At 36.2% G+C, this 19,053-nt stretch overlaps 1 protein-coding gene across 2 annotated transcripts; it reads right to left on the bottom strand.

Moving 5' to 3' along the window:
• Positions 1 to 565: 565 nt before the first annotated feature.
• LOC129292865 (serine/threonine-protein kinase STY46-like) lies at positions 566 to 17,894 on the bottom strand. 2 transcript variants are annotated; one of them, XR_008589020.1, is made up of 17 exons: positions 17,473 to 17,894; positions 16,864 to 16,978; positions 16,002 to 16,102; positions 15,720 to 15,833; positions 15,260 to 15,314; positions 14,919 to 15,029; positions 9,327 to 9,377; positions 8,976 to 9,151; positions 8,757 to 8,864; positions 3,332 to 3,405; positions 3,069 to 3,244; positions 2,842 to 2,937; positions 1,966 to 2,046; positions 1,825 to 1,878; positions 1,528 to 1,662; positions 1,209 to 1,375; positions 566 to 947 (listed from the first exon to the last, which is right to left on the bottom strand). XR_008589020.1 is itself a non-coding variant. In XM_054930532.1 (16 exons), exons 1-16 carry the CDS (start codon positions 17,670 to 17,672, stop codon positions 1,289 to 1,291), a joined length of 1,734 nt encoding a protein of 577 aa, XP_054786507.1. In that variant the 5' UTR covers positions 17,673 to 17,894; the 3' UTR covers positions 949 to 1,288. The 2 variants fall into 2 exon arrangements, 1 of the variants encoding a protein (XP_054786507.1); XM_054930532.1 differs by lacking the exon at positions 566 to 947 and having other exon boundaries at positions 949 to 1,375.
• Between the last annotated feature and the right edge of the window lie 1,159 nt (positions 17,895 to 19,053).

The raw sequence follows: 19,053 nt of genomic DNA, 5'->3' as shown, positions 1-19,053 counted from the left end.
CCAACTGTCAATAATAAATGCCCAAATCACGTGTTACGTTATGTTTCCTTTTTAAAAGTCGTAGAGGTAAGACATTGGACATAAACGTTTAGGTTGTTTGTGACTACTAAATCATGTGTTGCATACAGATCTATCCTAAATACTTTTCTCTTTCGATATATATAAATATATATTAAAAAATTATATATTGATGCATGGTGATGAAAATGTTTGAATGTCACAGTACAGCATTGTTCACCTAAGGGAAAAAAGAAATAATTTGTCTTTTTTTTATTGATAATATCATGATAGTATTAGTTCGGTTCCATTTTGGGCTGTGAGCATTTTAATTTTTACTTTTTACTTGTTTAAATCAAATGTTATTATTCTTAATTAATTTATTTGATTTTTATATATCATTCTGATTTTTCTAATTTTACAAAATAATCTTTAGTTGTTCGAAATCACCCAACGCGTTGAGAAGCAATGACCAAGTAATGGAACAACCAATTCAAAGAACGTCACGTTATATATATATATATATATATATATATATATATATTTGTGGGTTCTTGTTTCTTTTTTGGAGGGAAGGGAGATGCTTGAATGCATGTTACTGCCGATATGATAGTTATCCTATTTGCTTTACGTGGTTGAGTGGATGCAACTTGCTAGGCCAATGCACGCAAAGTTTCAGAGGCATGCTGGCACGGGATCCAAGACCCTACTCACTAGACAGCAGTCGCCAAACCACTAATTAGTACAGTCTTCGTCCAAAGGCGTGTGAATGAAAATCCCATAAATTGCAATTTGCTAGTCCAGTAACTATGTACTGAATGAAACTGCCATGTGGAAGGTGGCCAATAGCCACATCAGGCAAAAGTATGTCGGCGTCAAGGATACACCTTGGCTCCACTTCCAGCATGTTTGATTCAAGGAACAGTTCAACTGGTATAAACATCAGAAATCTGTAAAAAGATTCGATTGTATAAATGACATCATTGTGGGGGGTCGCTTACATATCTCAGGTTCCTGACACGGACACCTCTTTCTGGAATGCCGTTATGCCCTAGGCGAGTTGCTCATGGAATTGAAATTTACATACATATATTCACTGTATTTTTTTTTTTTTTTTGGTTGCCCACACTCATTGCATGTTAATATGAGAAGAAATTGACGTTTCTTTTTTAAATTCTAAAAAGTGAGGAAATCTAGTGAAAAAGCAATACCATGATCTCAAGAGAATGTACATCTCAATCTAGAGAGTGAATAGAATCTACACTACGAACATCGTCCATTCTCCTACTTTTCAGTGATGACCTCGGCCTCGTCTGAGGGCAGAAAAAAATCCTGCAGATCTCTCCCTTCGCTTCTCCTCTCCATGATTCCCAGCTTGCTAAAATATTTGCAGATTTTCACAAGTGTTATACTTTAATATGTATCACATTAAATACATACAATCTTAATCCTCGCTAACAAAAAAGAATTAAGTGGAAAAAAAAAACGATAACAAGAATATATCATCAAGCTACAGTAGCCATCTTATACCTCGTTAGCTAATTCCTGCAGGATCTCAATAACTTCAGAGAAATCAGGCCTTAATGTTGGATCTTGCTGCCAACACCTCTCAAGAAGCTCAATAAATTTTGGATGAGTGTTCTTGGGGATCGTGGGTCGTAGGCCCTGAAATCCATGTAAAGTGCGGGTAACAAACAGTCATCATCCACAATTATATATTCCAGTCAATCAGGCACACCAATTTATTTAACGAATCCAGAAAAGTAGTTGTAGCAAAAGTAAGAAAACATAATCTGGTAGCTAATTCTATTCAGCAATGAGAGTTACCTTTTGAACCACTCCTATTGCTGCCTGTAGTGGGGTCAAATATTCATATGGAAGCTGCCAAGAAAAGAGCAAAAACAAAACCAATGAATAATAAATAAATGATAGGAAAGAATATTTTGAAAATCCAGTACTAAGAAATACCTTTCCAGTGAGCAATTCCCATAAAACTACTCCAAAACTAAACACATCAGCCTTTTGATCGTATGGTTTGTGTTCTACAACCTTCAAAGCAAATAAACCGGGTTAAGAAAAGATGTCAGGATTAGCTATCTTCCATTATTTCGTCACCAGACAAATAGTATGGGAACCCCTAAAACTACCAAGCGAAATGTGCACATTGTCTACCTATTTCTCCTCCTACTTCAAACCATTATGGTTATTCTAAAATATATTATGCCGCAGGAATCCTTCCACTATTTTGCATTTGCAACCAAAAGACTCAAACTAAATGATGATTTCTTGAGCATTGAATTTTCTTTGATCAAATTCTGAACAAATCGAGCATGCAACAATGGGGAAGCATCAGGCCTGTAAACCAGAGAAAATGATATATAATAGTAAAAGAACCACTCAGTTGCCCATACTTTTTTTCCTTCTAGTAAAAATGTTACTGTAAAGTTGGTTACACAGTGCTTTGTTTTAGGCATTGCTTCACTGCTTTCCTCAACATTGAATGTATGGCCTAATTATTATGCTTCAATGCAGAAAAATATGAAATGTAAATTTTTTCTAATAGAGAAAAGAATGTCCGGCGATATCTGTTAGTGTTTGATGCTTGCATCATGTAGATGGAAAAGCTTTCCCCTTCAGGAAAAATTCAAAAGGACCTTCATGGTAGTTCTGTGATATTGTTATGAGAATCCAAGTGGACACTAATAGCTAAGAGATAAATAACTTTTATGCATTTTTTCTATTATTGACAGTCACAATTGGTCACCCCCCAATAACTGCCTTTTTTCCTTTTGGTGGTGGGGGGGATTAAACTCAGTCTGAAGAAAAAATGAGAATATATTATACCTCAGGTGCCATCCATCGGTATGTGCCAGTTTCTGCTGTCATAACTCCGGATTGATCTTTCACTCTAGCTACACCGAAATCAGCAACCTTGACAACCTGTAAGGCAAAACATACAGGACTTTAGTCTTCCCCATGTATTATGTTATTGATTATAGTTAGCCATACACAGAAGGTTATGAGAGAGATAAAGAAAAGGATAAGAAAGACAAGTTAAAGAAGCCCCGTACATGATTTTCATCCATCAAGAGATTAGCAGCCTTCAAATCTCTATGGATAATATCATTCTGGTGCAAGTAGTTCATTCCCTTGGAAACATCAATCGCTACTTTGAGCAGGGTTGGAAATTTGAAAACGCCCTTCTGCTTATGCAAATAGTCATACACACTTCCACCACACATAAATTCTGACATCAAAATAAGAAACAATCACTAAAGATACACAGTTCTGTTAAGTTATTTTATTCTAAATTATGCACGCCACTAAATTTCACCTGTTATTATGCAAAAGTGTGGTGGCTTTGTACATGCTCCAATAAATTGCACAACATTCTTGTGCCTAACCTTTCTGCAAGTTCGAGCACTAAGTCTAATAAGGTATAAGTGTAAAAACAAGAAAAAAAAAACTAAAATCAGTTTCTGCACTGTACATTCCCTCCCAATAATAGAATATTGATCCACCAGATTCTGCATGCATCTCTTAGCATGCCAGAGATTCTAAGCAGGGTCAATTGAATTAGTTTCTTAATTTACTACTCCCTTTGGTCCTCAATATAGGAGCTAGTTAGCTAATTCACATAGATTAAGGAAATGAGTTTAGTTAGTTTTTTGTCAATATCGTGTATTTGTTTCCCTAAAATACCACTCTTTTTAATCAATTACATTGAAAACCACCCTCTGCAAACATTTTTTGGTTTCCATAAAAAATGTGTAATCAATGAAGGTAGTGTAGGAAAAAAATAATAAATGTGAAAGACAAAGGAGATTGAGGTCTTACATTTCGAACCAAAAAACAAACTCCTCAACTTGCTTCTACATTTAAGACCGGATGGAGTATTTTAAATTGAGAAAGAAACCCATGGGAAAGAAACAAAAAGTCCACACACACACACACACACATTATACTAGTATGGATATTATTGTTTCATAGGTTTCTATTTCATGGCAAATGGATTAGGATTAACTAGTCATAGCATGATTTCTAATTGTGTGCATCATAACAACAACAACAACAACAAGCCTTTATCCCACTAGGTGGGGTCAGCTACATGGATTGCAAAACGCCATTGTGCTCTATCATTTATTAAGCTTTTAGAAATATTATTAATTAAGAGATCACGTTCAACAACTTCCAAGAGTGTTCTCTTAGGCCTTCCTCTACCTCTCTTAATTGGACTCAAAGTTATATGTTCCACTCTTCTCACTGGTGCCTCCCTTGGTCTTCTTTGTACATGCCCAAACCATCTCAACCGATTTTCTACCATTTTTTCCTCAATAGGTGCCACCCTCACTTTTTCACGTATGTGCTCATTTCGAATTTTATCTTTACGTGTATGTCCGCACATCCATCGTAACATTCTCATCTCTGCTACTCCAACTTTATGCTCTTGCTGTCCCGTTAGAGCCCAGCATTCACTACTATATAACATTGCCGGTCTGATAGCAGTACGATAAAACTTTCCTTTAAGTTTATTAGGCACCTTACGGTCACAAATAACTCCTTTAGCTTTTCTCCAATTAAACCACCCAGCTTGAATTTTATGTGAAATATCTCCACTGATTTCGCCATCATTTTGAATAATGGCTCCCAAATATCTAAACTTTTCCACTTGAGGTATAATTTGATCTCCCAATTTCACTTCCAAATTATTTTCGAATAGTCCTTTACCAAATTTACAATATAAATATTCCGTCTTACTTCTACTCAGACGAAAACCTTTACCAAATTGTGTGCATCATGAATGACATAATTATACACTCCAATTTGAGTATGTGTGGGAATATCTGAATTTATTGTAAATATTCTAGCCTAATTATTAGGGATTATTGTTGATTATTAGGAGTTATTAGCATTTATTACTTTGTCTCACAACATTGTGTATACACTGATTGTAACACATATTTTAGTATGGATAAGAAATATATTTCTTTCAATTTCCACATGGTACCAAAGCAAGTAGGGTTCACAAAAATTTTCTTGGTTTTCTAGGTAGTTGGGTCGCATGGCAACACATCTGTTACGCTGGCAGTACGTGTCAATCACGGTGGAGGCCTTCCTGACTCTCACCGCCAGCATAGGACGACTCCCTAAGGTGCGATCGGCGAAACCCAAAAATTTGGTGATGATCACCGACACGTGGAGCCCACATGCACCACCTGAAGATTCTGCAACAGTTGCAGCCAGGTGGCACATGCAGGCGCGTAGACAACCTGGGCAAGCGGCAACACCTTCAGTTGCACTCGACTTGGTGTTTTTGGCCAGATCCACCCATTACCTAAGTCTCAAGAGCCTTATTTCGAAGTCCTCAAGTCTTGGGTGTCTCGTCCAGTGCTGTTCTGTGTCACCGTGGCTATTTCTTAGTGACTTAACCCTTAGTTCCCCTTTGCTAATTCTACAGTTCTGTTTGTGGTGGCTCTCAACTATATCTTTTATGTGTCTCTATATTTTAGCATACAGAGGGTACTTCGGCCTCCAATTGATGCTGTCATTGTGGGATACATATCACAGTCTGTGTCCTCTATGTTAGTGGCTAAAAAGTGTACCTTCCTTCAAGCCTTAAAAACCACACAGAATACATCTCTATGGATTTTTTATTTTGGATCCTCTGACCATATGACTAATTGTCATAAGTTGTTTTTCACTTACACCTTGTGTGCTAGGAATGTTAAAGTAAAGGTTATAGATAGTTCCTTGGCACCTATAGCAGGAAAAGGGAGTATTGGTATTTCTAACTCGATAATGCTGGAATCTATTCCCCATGTTCCTAAACTTGATTGTAATTTCCTTTCCATCAGTTAGTTGACCAAGCAGTCACATTGTTATACTAAATTCCTCCCTTCCCATTGTGTATTTCAGGACCTATCATCTGAAGTGACAATCGAAAGTGCCTAAGAGTATGAGGGGCTCTACTATTTAGAAGTCCCCACTCAAGTGGGTAATTCACTAATTGTTGGTAACTTTGCATCTACCTCTAAAGTTAATCATTTTATATTGTGGCATAAGAGGATGGGTTATCCTAATTTTCTTTTCCTTCAGCATTTATTTGCAATTCTATGCCTAAATATGAATGTTTATGATCTTCAGTGTGAAGTATATGAACTTGCCAAACACCATAGATCTTCCTTTCTTGGAGTCCCCTACACACCTACAAAACTGTTCACAACCATTCATAGTAACTTATAGGGACCATCTTGTATTCTCAATTGTACTAAAATAACATAATGCACTTCCTTCATTGATGACCACATTCGTGTCTGTTGGGTTTATCTTTTAAGAAACAAGTCTGAGGTTACATCCATGTTCATGACTTTCTTCAACATGATCAAAACTCAATTCAACACCACCATCCAAGTTTTATACACCAACAATGGCACTGAGTACTTTAACCAATCATTGAATACTTTCCTCCAAATGCATGAAATTATTCATACTAGTTCTTGTGCCCATACACCCCCAACAAAATGGGGTTGTCGAAAGGAAAAATCATCATATCCTTGATGTTGCTAGAGCCCTCATGTTTACTTGCAATATGCCCAAGTTTTATTAAGGGGATGCCGTTTTGACCACAACCTACGTAATCAACTATATGCCTACTCGAATCTTATCCTTTGAAACCCCTCATCACAGATTACAAAATGTTTTGTCCACATATCATATTGAAACTAATCTTCCACTTCGTGTGTTTAGTTGCATAGCCTTTGTCCATAACCATCAAAATACTAAACTTGACCCTCAAGCTACAAAATGCATCTTTCTTGGCTATTCTACTACCCAGAAAGGATATCGATGCTTTGATCCTATCTCAAAACATACATTTGTTAATCTTGATATCACCTTTCATGAGGACATGCCTTTCTATCCTAATCCTTTGATTTAAGGGGAGAACATAGGTGAATTTCAAACTTGGGGACAAGAACCTAATGAAGAACTGGTACTTCCTGAGCCATGGTTTACACCAAATGAGCCATTATTACCACTACCAACCCTTGAACTATTACTCTCACCTACCCTAACCACACCACCATCTCCTCTTATGTCACAACATGAAGACCACATGCAAGCAGGGGAAGATGTAGAAAAACCACAAAAGGGAGAGTTATTTGTTTACACTCAAAAAAAGAAATTAAAAAACAATGAGCAACTTGTACCTGAAGCACTAAGAAAGTTTGAACCAGAGATAGTTCCTAACGCAGAAACTCATGGTGACATAGACGTTGGGGTAATTCCTAGGACCCCAAAGCTAGATGGTACAGAACAAGTAAGTGAATCTATTGATCTTGGTCTTCCTATTATTGTGAGGAAGCAACCTCGCTCATATACTTTTCACCCAATAGAGAGGTTTGTTTCATACAACACACTTTCTCCTTAATATCAAGCTTTTGTTACTAATATTTGATAAGGTGAAAGTACCTGAGACTATACAAGAGGCCCTAAGCATCCAGGAATGGTGAAGTACTGTCACAGAAGAGATAAAGGCCCTAAGAATAGGACATGGGAACTTGTTCGGTTACCCAAAGGAAAGAAAGCAATGAGTTGTAAGTGGGTATTCACCTTAAAATACAAGGCTAATGGTGCCCTTAACAAGTTGAAAGCAAACTTGGTTGTAAGGGGGTTTACTTAGACATATAGTCTAGACTATAAAGAAACTTTTGCTTTGGTGGCAAAATTAAATACTATTAGAGTCTTATTGTCTGTAGAAGCTAACCTTAAGCAGCGGCTTCATCAGCTTGACATAAAAAATGCTTTTTTGAATGGCGAGTTGAAGGAAAAATCTATATGACTCTACTTCTTGAGTTCTATAAAGATAGGGACAATCAAGTTTATAAATTGAACAAGTCTATATATGGCTTGAAACAGTCACCAAGAGCTTGGTTTGGCAGGTTCTAAAGAGTCCTAAAGTCTAAAGGTTACAAGTAAGCCTTGTCGGATCATACAATGTTTATTAAGGTTGAAGGAAGCAAGAAATGTATTCGTATTATCTATGTCAATGACATAATACTCACTAGAGATCACCTTGAGGATATAGAGAGAGTGAAGGCTACCCTTGGTAAGGAATTTGAGGTCAAGGATCTTAAGATGGAAGTTGCTAGGTTAAGAAGAGGGATCTATGTTTCTCAAAGAAAATATATAATTGATCTTCTGACGAAGATAGGTATGTTGGGCTGCAGACCTATTAAAACTCTTATTGAGGTCAAGAAGCCAAAAAAGAAGCCTAAGGTAAACAAGAAAGGTGAAAAGAAGAGGAGGAAACGAAAGAAACGGAAGAAGCAGCTGGTAAGGAGAGATATCATAAGCTAGTTGGAAAACTGATATATCTCTCTCATATAAGGCCAGATATAGCCTTTGCCGTTAGTATAGCCAGTCAATATATAAGCTATCCAATGAAGAGTCACATGGAAGCAATATGCAGGATTTTGAGATATCTAAAAGGTACTCCTGGTAGAGGCTTATTGTTTAGAAAACATGAGTAAAGATCCATCAAAGTTTACATTGATGCGAGTTGTAGTGGAAACTATAAAGATCAAAGGTTAACCTCTGGCTATTGTTTATTTATATGGGGAAATTTAGTTACATGGAGAAGCCAAAAGCAAAGAGTTGTTTCAAGAAGTAGCTTTCTCACTCAGTTGCAAAATTGCTTAAACTCTGTAAACTGGCAGAAAGATCTCAATGATCCAGTTAAAAAATCTAACACAACTAACCTCATGATATAAACTTCCTGGGCAAACTCCTTCTTCCAATCTGAACTTAAATTCTCAGCCTTGAGAACTTTAATGGCCACATCTTGACTACAATATGTACCTCTAAATCTGTTTTAAACAAAAGAGTTGGTTACTTGAAGAATGTAACAATATCTGAAATGGCATAAAAAAATTTAGTAAACTATCAAAAAGGAAGACAAGTATTTCTAGAGTACTCACAGTTCACCAAATGACCCAGATGCAATTTTATTTCCATATTTCAAATGTTTAGGCTCTATTTCCCAAACATCTGACCCATCGTTTGGTATCACCAAATAAGCTTCTTCACATTTCATTCCCATTCGATCAGTCTTAGCAACATAAAATTCTGATTGTTGAATAGGAAACGCGTGCCTCTAAAAACAAACCCAAGTACAAAATAACTGTCATACATCATAGAAGACAACAAAAACTAAAATACAGGAGGGATAAAATAAATGCAAACTACCTGACAGAAACTATTAAAGATTTCACACACTAGATATTTGTTAAGTAGTCATCTATATGAACATAAAAATGTGCCCGACCTACCTCAATCAACATTACTTCTTTTTCCAAAGCTTCTTTAAGCTGCTGTGTTTCCTGTTTCAACATGAAGTTTGTCAAGCAGTGCCCCCATAAATTGAACTTTTAGTCAGGTTAAATGGTATTAAAAGAGTAAAAGTGATGGAAAACAGTAACATAAGTAGTATATCGCATTCCAGGACCTCGCTTGCCAAACATGTTCTTGTAAAGATCATTGTTTATGAATTATGACAGTTTAGAATTTGCTAAATTTGGAATTTAAAACTATTATTTTCAGAAATTATCACATCCATTTAACATATAAGTACAACACATAAACTTTGGGCATAATTGGTAATTTTGATTTATGTTTTATTTATACACACACACACATATATCACCTTTGGCCAAAATATTTATAAATATATTGTGGAAATATTAGACATTTATCGTAAAGATATTGCTACTGTTGTAAATATCCCTAGGTTATTAGTCTTTATTAGTAGTTATTAGTCATTATTAGTATTGTCTCTCCACCTTATTGTATAAATACCTAGTTCTATTCCAATATTCAATACAAATGAGAAATATTTTCTTCTCAATTCCACGTGATATTAGAGCAAAAGATTCGAAATCAACATTAGGGTTTTTAGGTCATGGTTTTGTGAGGCAGAGTGTTCTCTACCCTAAGGCCTTGCTTGGTATGCAGATCTCAATTTAAAGGGATTGGAATTGAGACTGAGATTGGGACTAGGATTGAGATTGGGATTGAGGATGGGAATGAGGTTTTAAAATCGTGTTTGGTATGGAGTAATATTTATAAGGAATGCTTTCTTTTACGTTACTTTATAATTAAATATAAATTATAAAAAAAACTATAATACCACTTGTTCTTTTTTTAAAAAACCTTTACAACTACATCTCCCATCCATCACTCATGCGATAAAGCCTTATTCGATCTCTCATCTTTGATCTCCTTCTCCCTTCAGATCTGGCATCGGTGTCAACAGATGAGAGGATGAAGTCGACAAATGAAAGGGGCGTCAGGGTCACTTGGTTTGAAAAGAGGGCAAAGTGTGCTTCTTCATTCACTCTCACTCTTTGCCCATTTGCCGCAATCACTTTCTCCTCTAAGGATGAATGTTTGTGACGTCGTGCGATGGTGGAGTCCGACTGATGGAGATGACTCAGACGAGTGCTTGTGATGAGATCAACAAAGGAAAAAAATAGAGAAGAATGCTACATGGCTGTGATAATGATGAGCTTCTACAAGGACACTTTTGTTCGAAAATTATAATAAACAAGGATAATTTTGTCCTCAAAATTTCCAAACCTGGGACTGATTTTCCAATACCATGTAGGGAGTGGGTTTGAGTAATCCCACATAAGTGGGTTTAAGCAATCCCAAGTTAGACCTAATCCCTGATACCAAACACATGAAATTAGTCATTTTCCAGTACCAATCCCAAGCCCAACCTTTCATTCCTTCCTACCAAACAGGGCCTAAGGGAGTTATGAGCATGATGATTGAGGCCTTATTGGCCATCACCACCACCACCTTAGGAGTGGTCAGTGCAATCCCTGAAGGTCGTTGTGTTGACAGCGTGTGTGGCCTACATGCGCCACCTCAAGATTCAACGCCAAAACTGCTTAGTTGGCACATGGGGGTGCGTCCTATCTCTGTTCAGACTATTACTCATCTTTCCAATGATGAAACAAGATTTCTAGCAAGATCCCATAGATTCCTATAGTTGGTACTCTATTTTTGATTTTTTGTTGTCTCTATAATACATTTAGGCTTTTGTTTGAAGAATTTTAGAGTACCAGTCAGATGCGTCTGTTGGTTCCTTTCTTATATATGCATTTCATCTCATGGGAAGCCTTAGGAATGGTTATTTGGACTCTCATAAGTACTATGATGATGGTGACCAAATATGGGTCTCTAGCATCAGTGGAAAAATATGGTTCTAGAGTGTTTTGTGGTTAAAAGAGGAACATTTCTTCAGGCTTCAAAGACATCGCGCAACATCATAGTCTAGATTGTTAATTCAAGAGCCTCTGACTATATGACATGTTTTGATAAGTTATTGACCACTTATACCCCATGTGCTAGGAATATTAAAGTCAAGATTGCAGATGGCTCCTTAGCACCACTAGCGGGAAAAGGGAGTATTCAAATTTTTGATTCCATAGTGTTGGAATTTATACTTCATGTGCCGAAACTTGATTATAACTTCTTTTAATTAGTCAATTGACCAAACGATCAAGTTGTTACACTAAATTCCTCCCATCCCATTGTGTGTTTCAGGATTTGTCATTTGGAGTGACAATTAGAAGTGTTAAGGAGTATGAAGGGCTCTATTACTTTGAAGTCACCACTTAAGTGGGTAACTCACCGATTGTTGGTAATTCTATACCTATCTCTAAAGTTAATGATTTTATATTGTAGCATAAGAGAATGGGTCATCCTGACTTTCATCACCTTCAATGATTGCTCCCAACTTTATGTCCAACCCTAAATATCAATGACATTCATTGTGAAGTGTGTGAACTTGCCAAACACCATCAAACATCCTTTTCGAGAGTCAAATACCCACCCACTAAGCCTTTCACAACTATTCATAGTGACTCTTGGGGACCATCTCGTACACCCAATCATACTAAAGCAACATGGTTTATTTCCTTTATTGATGATCACACTCATGTTTGTTGGGTTGACCTTTTGCAAAACAAGATAAATTTCTTCAACATGATCAAAACTCAATTTAGTACCACAATTCAAATCTTACACACTGACAATGACACTGAGTACTTTAACCCATCTTTGAATACTTTCCTCCAAATGTATGGTATTGTCCATACTAGTTCTTGTGCCCGTACGCCCTAATAAAATGGGGTTGCGAAAAGGAAAAATCATCATATACTTGATATTGCTAGAGCACTCATGTTTACCTACAATGTGCCTAAGTTCTATTGGGGGGAATGCTATTTTGACTGCAACCTACCTCATCAGCCGTATATCCAATCGAATCTTATCCTTTGAATCTCCTCTCCAAAAGTTACAAAGTATTTTCTCTACATCCTATATTGAAACCAATCTTCACTTCATGTGTTTGGTTGCACAGCCTTTTTCTATAACCACCAATACACCAAACTTGAACCTCAAGCAATCAAATGCATATTCGTTGGCTATTTTGCTACTCAAAAAGGATACAAATGCTTCAACCCTACTTTAAAACACACTTTTGTTAGCCTTGATATCACCTTTCATGAAACTACTCCATTTTATGCTGATTCTTCAATTCAGGAAGAGAGCATAGGAGAATCTCAGACTTGAGATCAAGAACCAAATAGAGAACTGGTGAATATTGAGCCATTATTACTACCAACCCTTGAGTCATTACCTTCATCTGAGCCTTTACCTTCATCTCCTCTTATGTCACAACCTAAGGAGCACAAGCAGACAAGGAGAGATGCAGAAAAACCACAAAAAGGAGAACTATCAGCTTACACTTGGAAAAGAAAATTGAAAGACAGTAAGCAACTTATACCTGAAGCACCAAGAGAGTCAGAACTAGAGGTAGCTATTGAAGTAAAAACTCATAGAGATTTAGAATTTGGGACAACTCTTGAAAAACTAAAGCTAGATGGTATAGAACAAGTAAGTGAATCTACTGATCTTAAACTTCCTATTGCTTTAAGGAAGAAACCTCGTTCATGTACTTTTTATCTGATAGAGAGGTTTGTCTCATACAATGCACTTTCTCTTTAATATCGAGCTTTTGTTACTAATCTTGATAAGGCAAAAGTACTTGAGACTATATAAGAAGCCTTAAGCATTTATGAATGGCGGAGTGTTGTCATAGAAGAAATAAGGGCCTTAGAAAAGAATGAAACATGGGAACTTATTCAACTACCCAAAGGAAAGAAGACAATGAGTTGTAAGTGGGTGTTTACCCCAAAAAATAAAGCTAATAGAGGCCTTGACAAATTGAAAGCACGTTTGGTTGCAAGGGGGTATACCCAAACATATAGTTTAGACTATGAAAAAACATTTGCTCTAGTGGCAAAACTGAACAGAGTCTTATTGTTTGTAACAGTTAATCTTAAGAGGCCTCTTCATCAACTTGACATAAAAAATGCATTTCTGAATAGAGAGTTAAAGGAAGAAGTCTGTATGACTCCACCTTTGAGGGTTGATAAAGGCAAAGAAAATCAAGTCTGTAAACTAAAAAAGTCTATATATATATATATATAGCTTGCAACAATCTCCAAGGGCTTGGTTTGATAAGTTTTTGAGAGCCCTAAAGTCTAAAGGTTACAAGCAAGCTCTTTTGGACCATACAATGTTTGTTAAGGTTGAGAGAAGTAAGAAATATATCCTTATTGCCTATATTGATGACATAATACTCACTAGAGATCATTTTGAGGAGATAAAAAGAGTAAAGAGTGCCCTTGGCAAGGAATTTGAAGTCAAGGATCTTAAAAAGCTAAAATACTTTCTGAGGATGGAAGTTGCAAGGTCAAGAAGAGGAATCTATGTTTCTTAGAGAAAATATACACTTGATCTCCCAATGGAGATAGGTATGTTGGGCTGCAAACCTATTGAAACCCTTGTTGAAATCAAGAAACCAAAGAAGAAGCCTAAGGAAGGTGAAGAAGAAGAGGAGGAAGCCAAAGAAAAGGAAGAAGCAGCTGACAAGGAGAGATATTAGAACCTCATTAGAAAGTTGATATATCTCTCTCATACGAGGCCAGATATAGCATTTGCTATTAGTGTAGCCAGTCAATATGAGTTGTCCAATGAAGATTCATATGGAAGCAGCGTACAGGATTTTGAGATACTTGAAAGGCACTCCTAGTAAGGGCTTATTCTTTAGAAAACATGAGCAGAGATCCATTGAAGTTTACACTGATGCAAGTTAGGGTGGAACCTATAAAGATCAAAGATCAACCTCTGGTTATTGTTCATTTGTATGAGAAAATTTAGTTACATGGAGAAGCTAGAAGCAACAAGTTGTTTCAAGAAGCAATGTTGAATTTGAATTAAGAGCTTTGGCTCAAGGAATAGTAAAAGAGTTGTGGCTGAAACGAGTCTTGAATGAAATACAGGTGGGAGCAAGCTCACCATTGAAGCTATATTGTGATAATAAGGCCGCCATAAACATGGCCTTAAATCCAGTATAACATGATAGATTTAAACATGTTGAGATAGACCGACACTTCATTAGAAAAAAGTAGAAGAAGGAATTTTATGTTTGACGTATTTGCCAACAAAGTAGCGCTCTACTAATGTTTTAACTGAAGGGTTACTTAGACCTACAATTGAGAATTGCATAAGCAAGTTGGACATAATTAGCATTCTATGATCCAACTTAAAGGGGAGTATGGAAATATTAGACATTTATTGTAAAGATATTGCAACTGTTGTAAATATCCTTAGGCTTTATTAGTCTTTATTAGTAGTTATTAGTCATTATTAGTATTGTCTCTCCACCCTATTGTATATATACCTAGTTGCATTCCAATATTCAGTACCAATGAGAAATATTTTCTTTTCAATTCCACATATATATCAACTGATTTAACCAATTAATTATGAAAGGATCACCAACATACCTCATAGGGCCATCCATCAACAACAAACACGTCTAGTGAGTAACCATCAGTAGTGGAAAAGGCATGTGCCTCTCTGATGTTTAAACCAACTTCAGCAAGCAAAGAAGTCAACTGCATGATGGAATGAAAACCGTGAAATTATAATACAAAATATGATATAAGCTCCCATTGATTACTTAGGATAAAAAATTGGTCTAATGCAAGTTTAAATAAGTAGGGTATGAGTCTAGCAATAGAAGCTGCGTTAAGTGCCTGTTGCAGTGAACTTGTGCTGTGGCAACCATCAACAAGAAGTTGCATATTTTCTCATATAGACTAATTTTATTAGAACTTTATCATACCTGACTCAGAAGCTTTGGCTTGTCATCTGTAGAGAAAGTGATTTCATGCATGGGCCTATATCATTGTCATTGAAATATGGGTATATTTCAATCAAATCTAAAATATAATTAAATACTATCACAAATATATAATGGAAATGAACTAGAGCAGCTCAAACATTGATATAGGTTTAGTTAGGCATATATAGAATAAGTTCTAAAATTTGTACCGTTCCTGTACTTTGGCCTTCGAAAATATGTAAACTTCATTACAGGACCAGCAGATGATTTATAATCTTCAGCACCTCAAGCATTTCAAAGCTTATTGTACAACTCAAAACAATATATTGTAAAAGTTGCAAAAAAGCTATTAAGTTACATCTCCAGAAATGTGACCATGTGAAGGGCAAAGCATATATAATCTAGGACAGGGTTCAATTAAGTTTTCCCTTAGCCTAAGACAAGAACTCAAGAAGCTTACTGAGAATATTTAGCACTGCCATGCACAGAGTGTTCCTCGTCTTCAGATTTATCAGCTTCAAGTGCCAGGGCTTCAAGATTAGGAGAAGAACCAAAAGCAGGAGGAGGATGAACACTGGAATCAATAAATATACAAATGCTAATTACAACCACGAAACAAACAAACACTAAAGAAGATAACAATTAGAGCTTTATGAGAATAACTGGAGTTTTATGAAAATCTACTTGAAAAATTTCACTGGATTTTTAGGAAAAGAGGAAGAGAAGAAGAAGAAACTAATACCTCAGTCTCCTTGGGTAATTTGGAGAGGTTTGACAAGCTTCTTCCCTAGGTACATCTGGATGGATGGAGTCAGCGGAATTTCCATCAGATATGGGATAAATCTGTACGATGAGCCCAACCCAAAAATGGTATTGCCCGTGTGGAATGAGGAAAAATATATAAGTGCACAGTATGGAAAGCGAATATAAGACTAACATTTTTTCTGATAGAAGCCTGAGACTAACTTTTTTTTTTTAAAGGAAAAGAAAAATTCTCCACTAATTAAGGATTTTGATGACAATTCAGCAGCAATTCAACTGAAGAAATGCAGGTTATTTTTGCTCCCTGTGGATGAGACATAAAAATGACTAATGCAGATGAGAGATGTTTGCACTTATGTCAGTGCAAGTGTAAATGTATGTTTATGATGCACAATACTCAATTCTGTATGAAGGCGATATAAAATTCAAACAAGCCATTTAACTTATTCGACCAGTGATGCAGAGAAACATCATGGCCATGCTAATGCTACAATCATACCTAAGTAATTGTAAATTGCAATTTTCATTGTTACCACCTACAGCTAAGAAGTTTAATTCCGATTAATTGTGGCTCCAAGTATAAGGAATCCTTTCACTACTAAATGTCCCAATATATTTCAGCAGGAAATGATAACAGTTCAACAAGATTGTGAATTCTGTATGGTAAATTGCTTCCATAGTTATACAGAAATTAGCATGTGGCAAAAAAATGGCTCACTCCATACAGATGAAATAGAAAACAAATCTGAGGTTTTATAATTCATAATAAAACTTACTCAGCTAAGAAGTGTAAGGATGTGCGTATATAGCTGGGTCAGCTATAATTAACCAAACCAACCCACCTGGACTAGGCGAACTTCAATTGCAGGCCTATGAGCAGGGTCATGAGCCAAACGCAGCAATCTCTTGTGCGTGAGAACATCTGCCGCCCTTTCCACATTAACATCCAACGCATATCTGCAATGCATGACAAAAAGAATGCAAGAAAGAGGCCTAATCAACGGTCTCATACTAATGAAAATGAATCACAACAACTAGGCTGTGAATTTAGAGAGCCAAAAACAACAGGATACAAATTCAACTATCGAATCTCATTGAAGAAAGTGAAGTGAAAACGATAAGAATAAGCAACCGGTCATTGAGTGCCATTAATCTTTTCTCTTAAATGAAGGCAAGTTGACACTGGAAGCGAAACCAATCTACTTCCAACATCTTCAGAAGGAGAACTATATGAAAAGAAAAGAAAGGAGGAGGAGGAGGAGGAGGAGGATAGAAAAAAAGCGCAGCATTTATTTGAAAATGAGAGGAAAATTAAACAAGAAATATGTGAAATCAAGAAACTGGTTAAAGGAATTTGCATAAACGCGAAAGCATCAGCTACAGACAACAATTTCGAGCACAGAAGGGGAAAAAATGAGCAAGAGGGGGGTCGGTTGGGTAAATGTAGGGACCGTGTTGGGAGGCGGTTGAAGTGAGCCCAAAGTTGATGATCGAAGTCAGGCTGTATAGCCTCGTCGTTGCTGGAATTCTTGAGGCGACGAAGAACTTCACAGTACACTTTGAGCTTCTGGCTCTGTTGACGACTCTGAGGCATTGACAACGTATCGGGTACTCTACCTGCACCGTCCTGGTCACCCTGATCCATTACCATTGAATGGAGGACAAGGAAAGACAGGCATGAATTCAAACAAAAGATGAGCGGAGGCAAAAAAGAAAAGAGCAGAAAGGGAGATTGGCGTGGGGATCTATCGGGGTGCTCGCGCTTCTACATGCAACTGTGAAAATGGCTTGATCGTGAAAGACGGAGGATATGTGTGAGCACATTTATAGGGAAAAACTTGCTGTTCACGGGGTTTACGTTGATGCCGGGACGCATAGACTCAACAGAAAAACATCATAGGCGTTCACCGGGCTTTTTATCCAGTTAAAAATTTTAAAATAGCAACATGATATAACTTTTCATTTAAATAATAATAATAACAACTATTTTGGTTTATAAGTAGTGCCTTGCCCAAACTCGATAGCAATAACAAGGATAATAATTTTATGAAATCGAAAAAATATAATTAAGGAAATAATGTATTTATTAAATTTTGTTAGTTAAATAGTAGTAAGCATATTCAGGATTGATAAAAGTGAAAACCTCATTCAAAAAAAAAAATTGTGAAACACGAGACGGTGTAGTGTAGGGTTGCGCGAAACTCTAGATGATATTGTATTTCAATCTAACTCGAAATTTAGTTTCTTTTATAAAAAAAATTAGACTAGACGTGTAGTCTAGTATTGTTCAGTGATAACTCAAATATTAATAGAATTAGATTTGATCTATAAGATTGGGAGACCAGTCCTATAAATCTAGTGTTCACTTAATTTTTTTTTCCATTTTCTTTATGAGAGGCAATAATCTATTTCAATCTAACAAATTCAATTAAAAAAATAAAATTACTTATAATTATAATAACTTCAAAATAATTTCCAACAACAAGAAAAAAATTCTAGTTATAGTTCAAATAATTTAAATTTATAACTTCAATAAAAAACACTTAATAAACTTCAATAACACTATATTACAATGACAATTTAAAAACAAACTTAATAAATCTTCATGCAATCATCTCTTTAAAATTAATTACACTTAAAGTATTTGTCAAAAATAAATTAATTATAATTATATTAAATAAATTAATAGGATCGGATTAAATCAAATGATCCATATACTTAATCTTCTATCCAGTCTAATTTGAAAAAATAGTCTGAGTTTTTTTAATTTTTTTTAATCCTAAAAAATTAATATTTATAAAAACTGAACAGAATCCTCTCGATTTAAATTGAGTTAGATGGGATTAAAAGATTTTTGCACAGCCTTATTGCAGCCTGGAGGGGGGGGGGGGGGGAGATGAACGCGCGGCGGGGTGCTGACTCAGGAACGCGATTGTTTGTGTGGTAAAATGGGAAAGAAGGAGCAAATCTTAATCTTATCCTATAAGTTAGACGGTCCGGTCCGGATCTACTTGTATCGCTCGCAGCTGGGG

This window comes from Prosopis cineraria, unplaced genomic scaffold (assembly GCF_029017545.1).
Source record: "Prosopis cineraria cultivar Desert tree isolate PC_DT_omini unplaced genomic scaffold, ASM2901754v1 PC14, whole genome shotgun sequence".
Lineage (NCBI taxonomy): Eukaryota > Viridiplantae > Streptophyta > Magnoliopsida > Fabales > Fabaceae > Prosopis > Prosopis cineraria.
The sequence above is the reverse complement of the archived record's forward strand: the minus strand, read 5'-3'. Positions and strand labels throughout refer to the sequence as shown.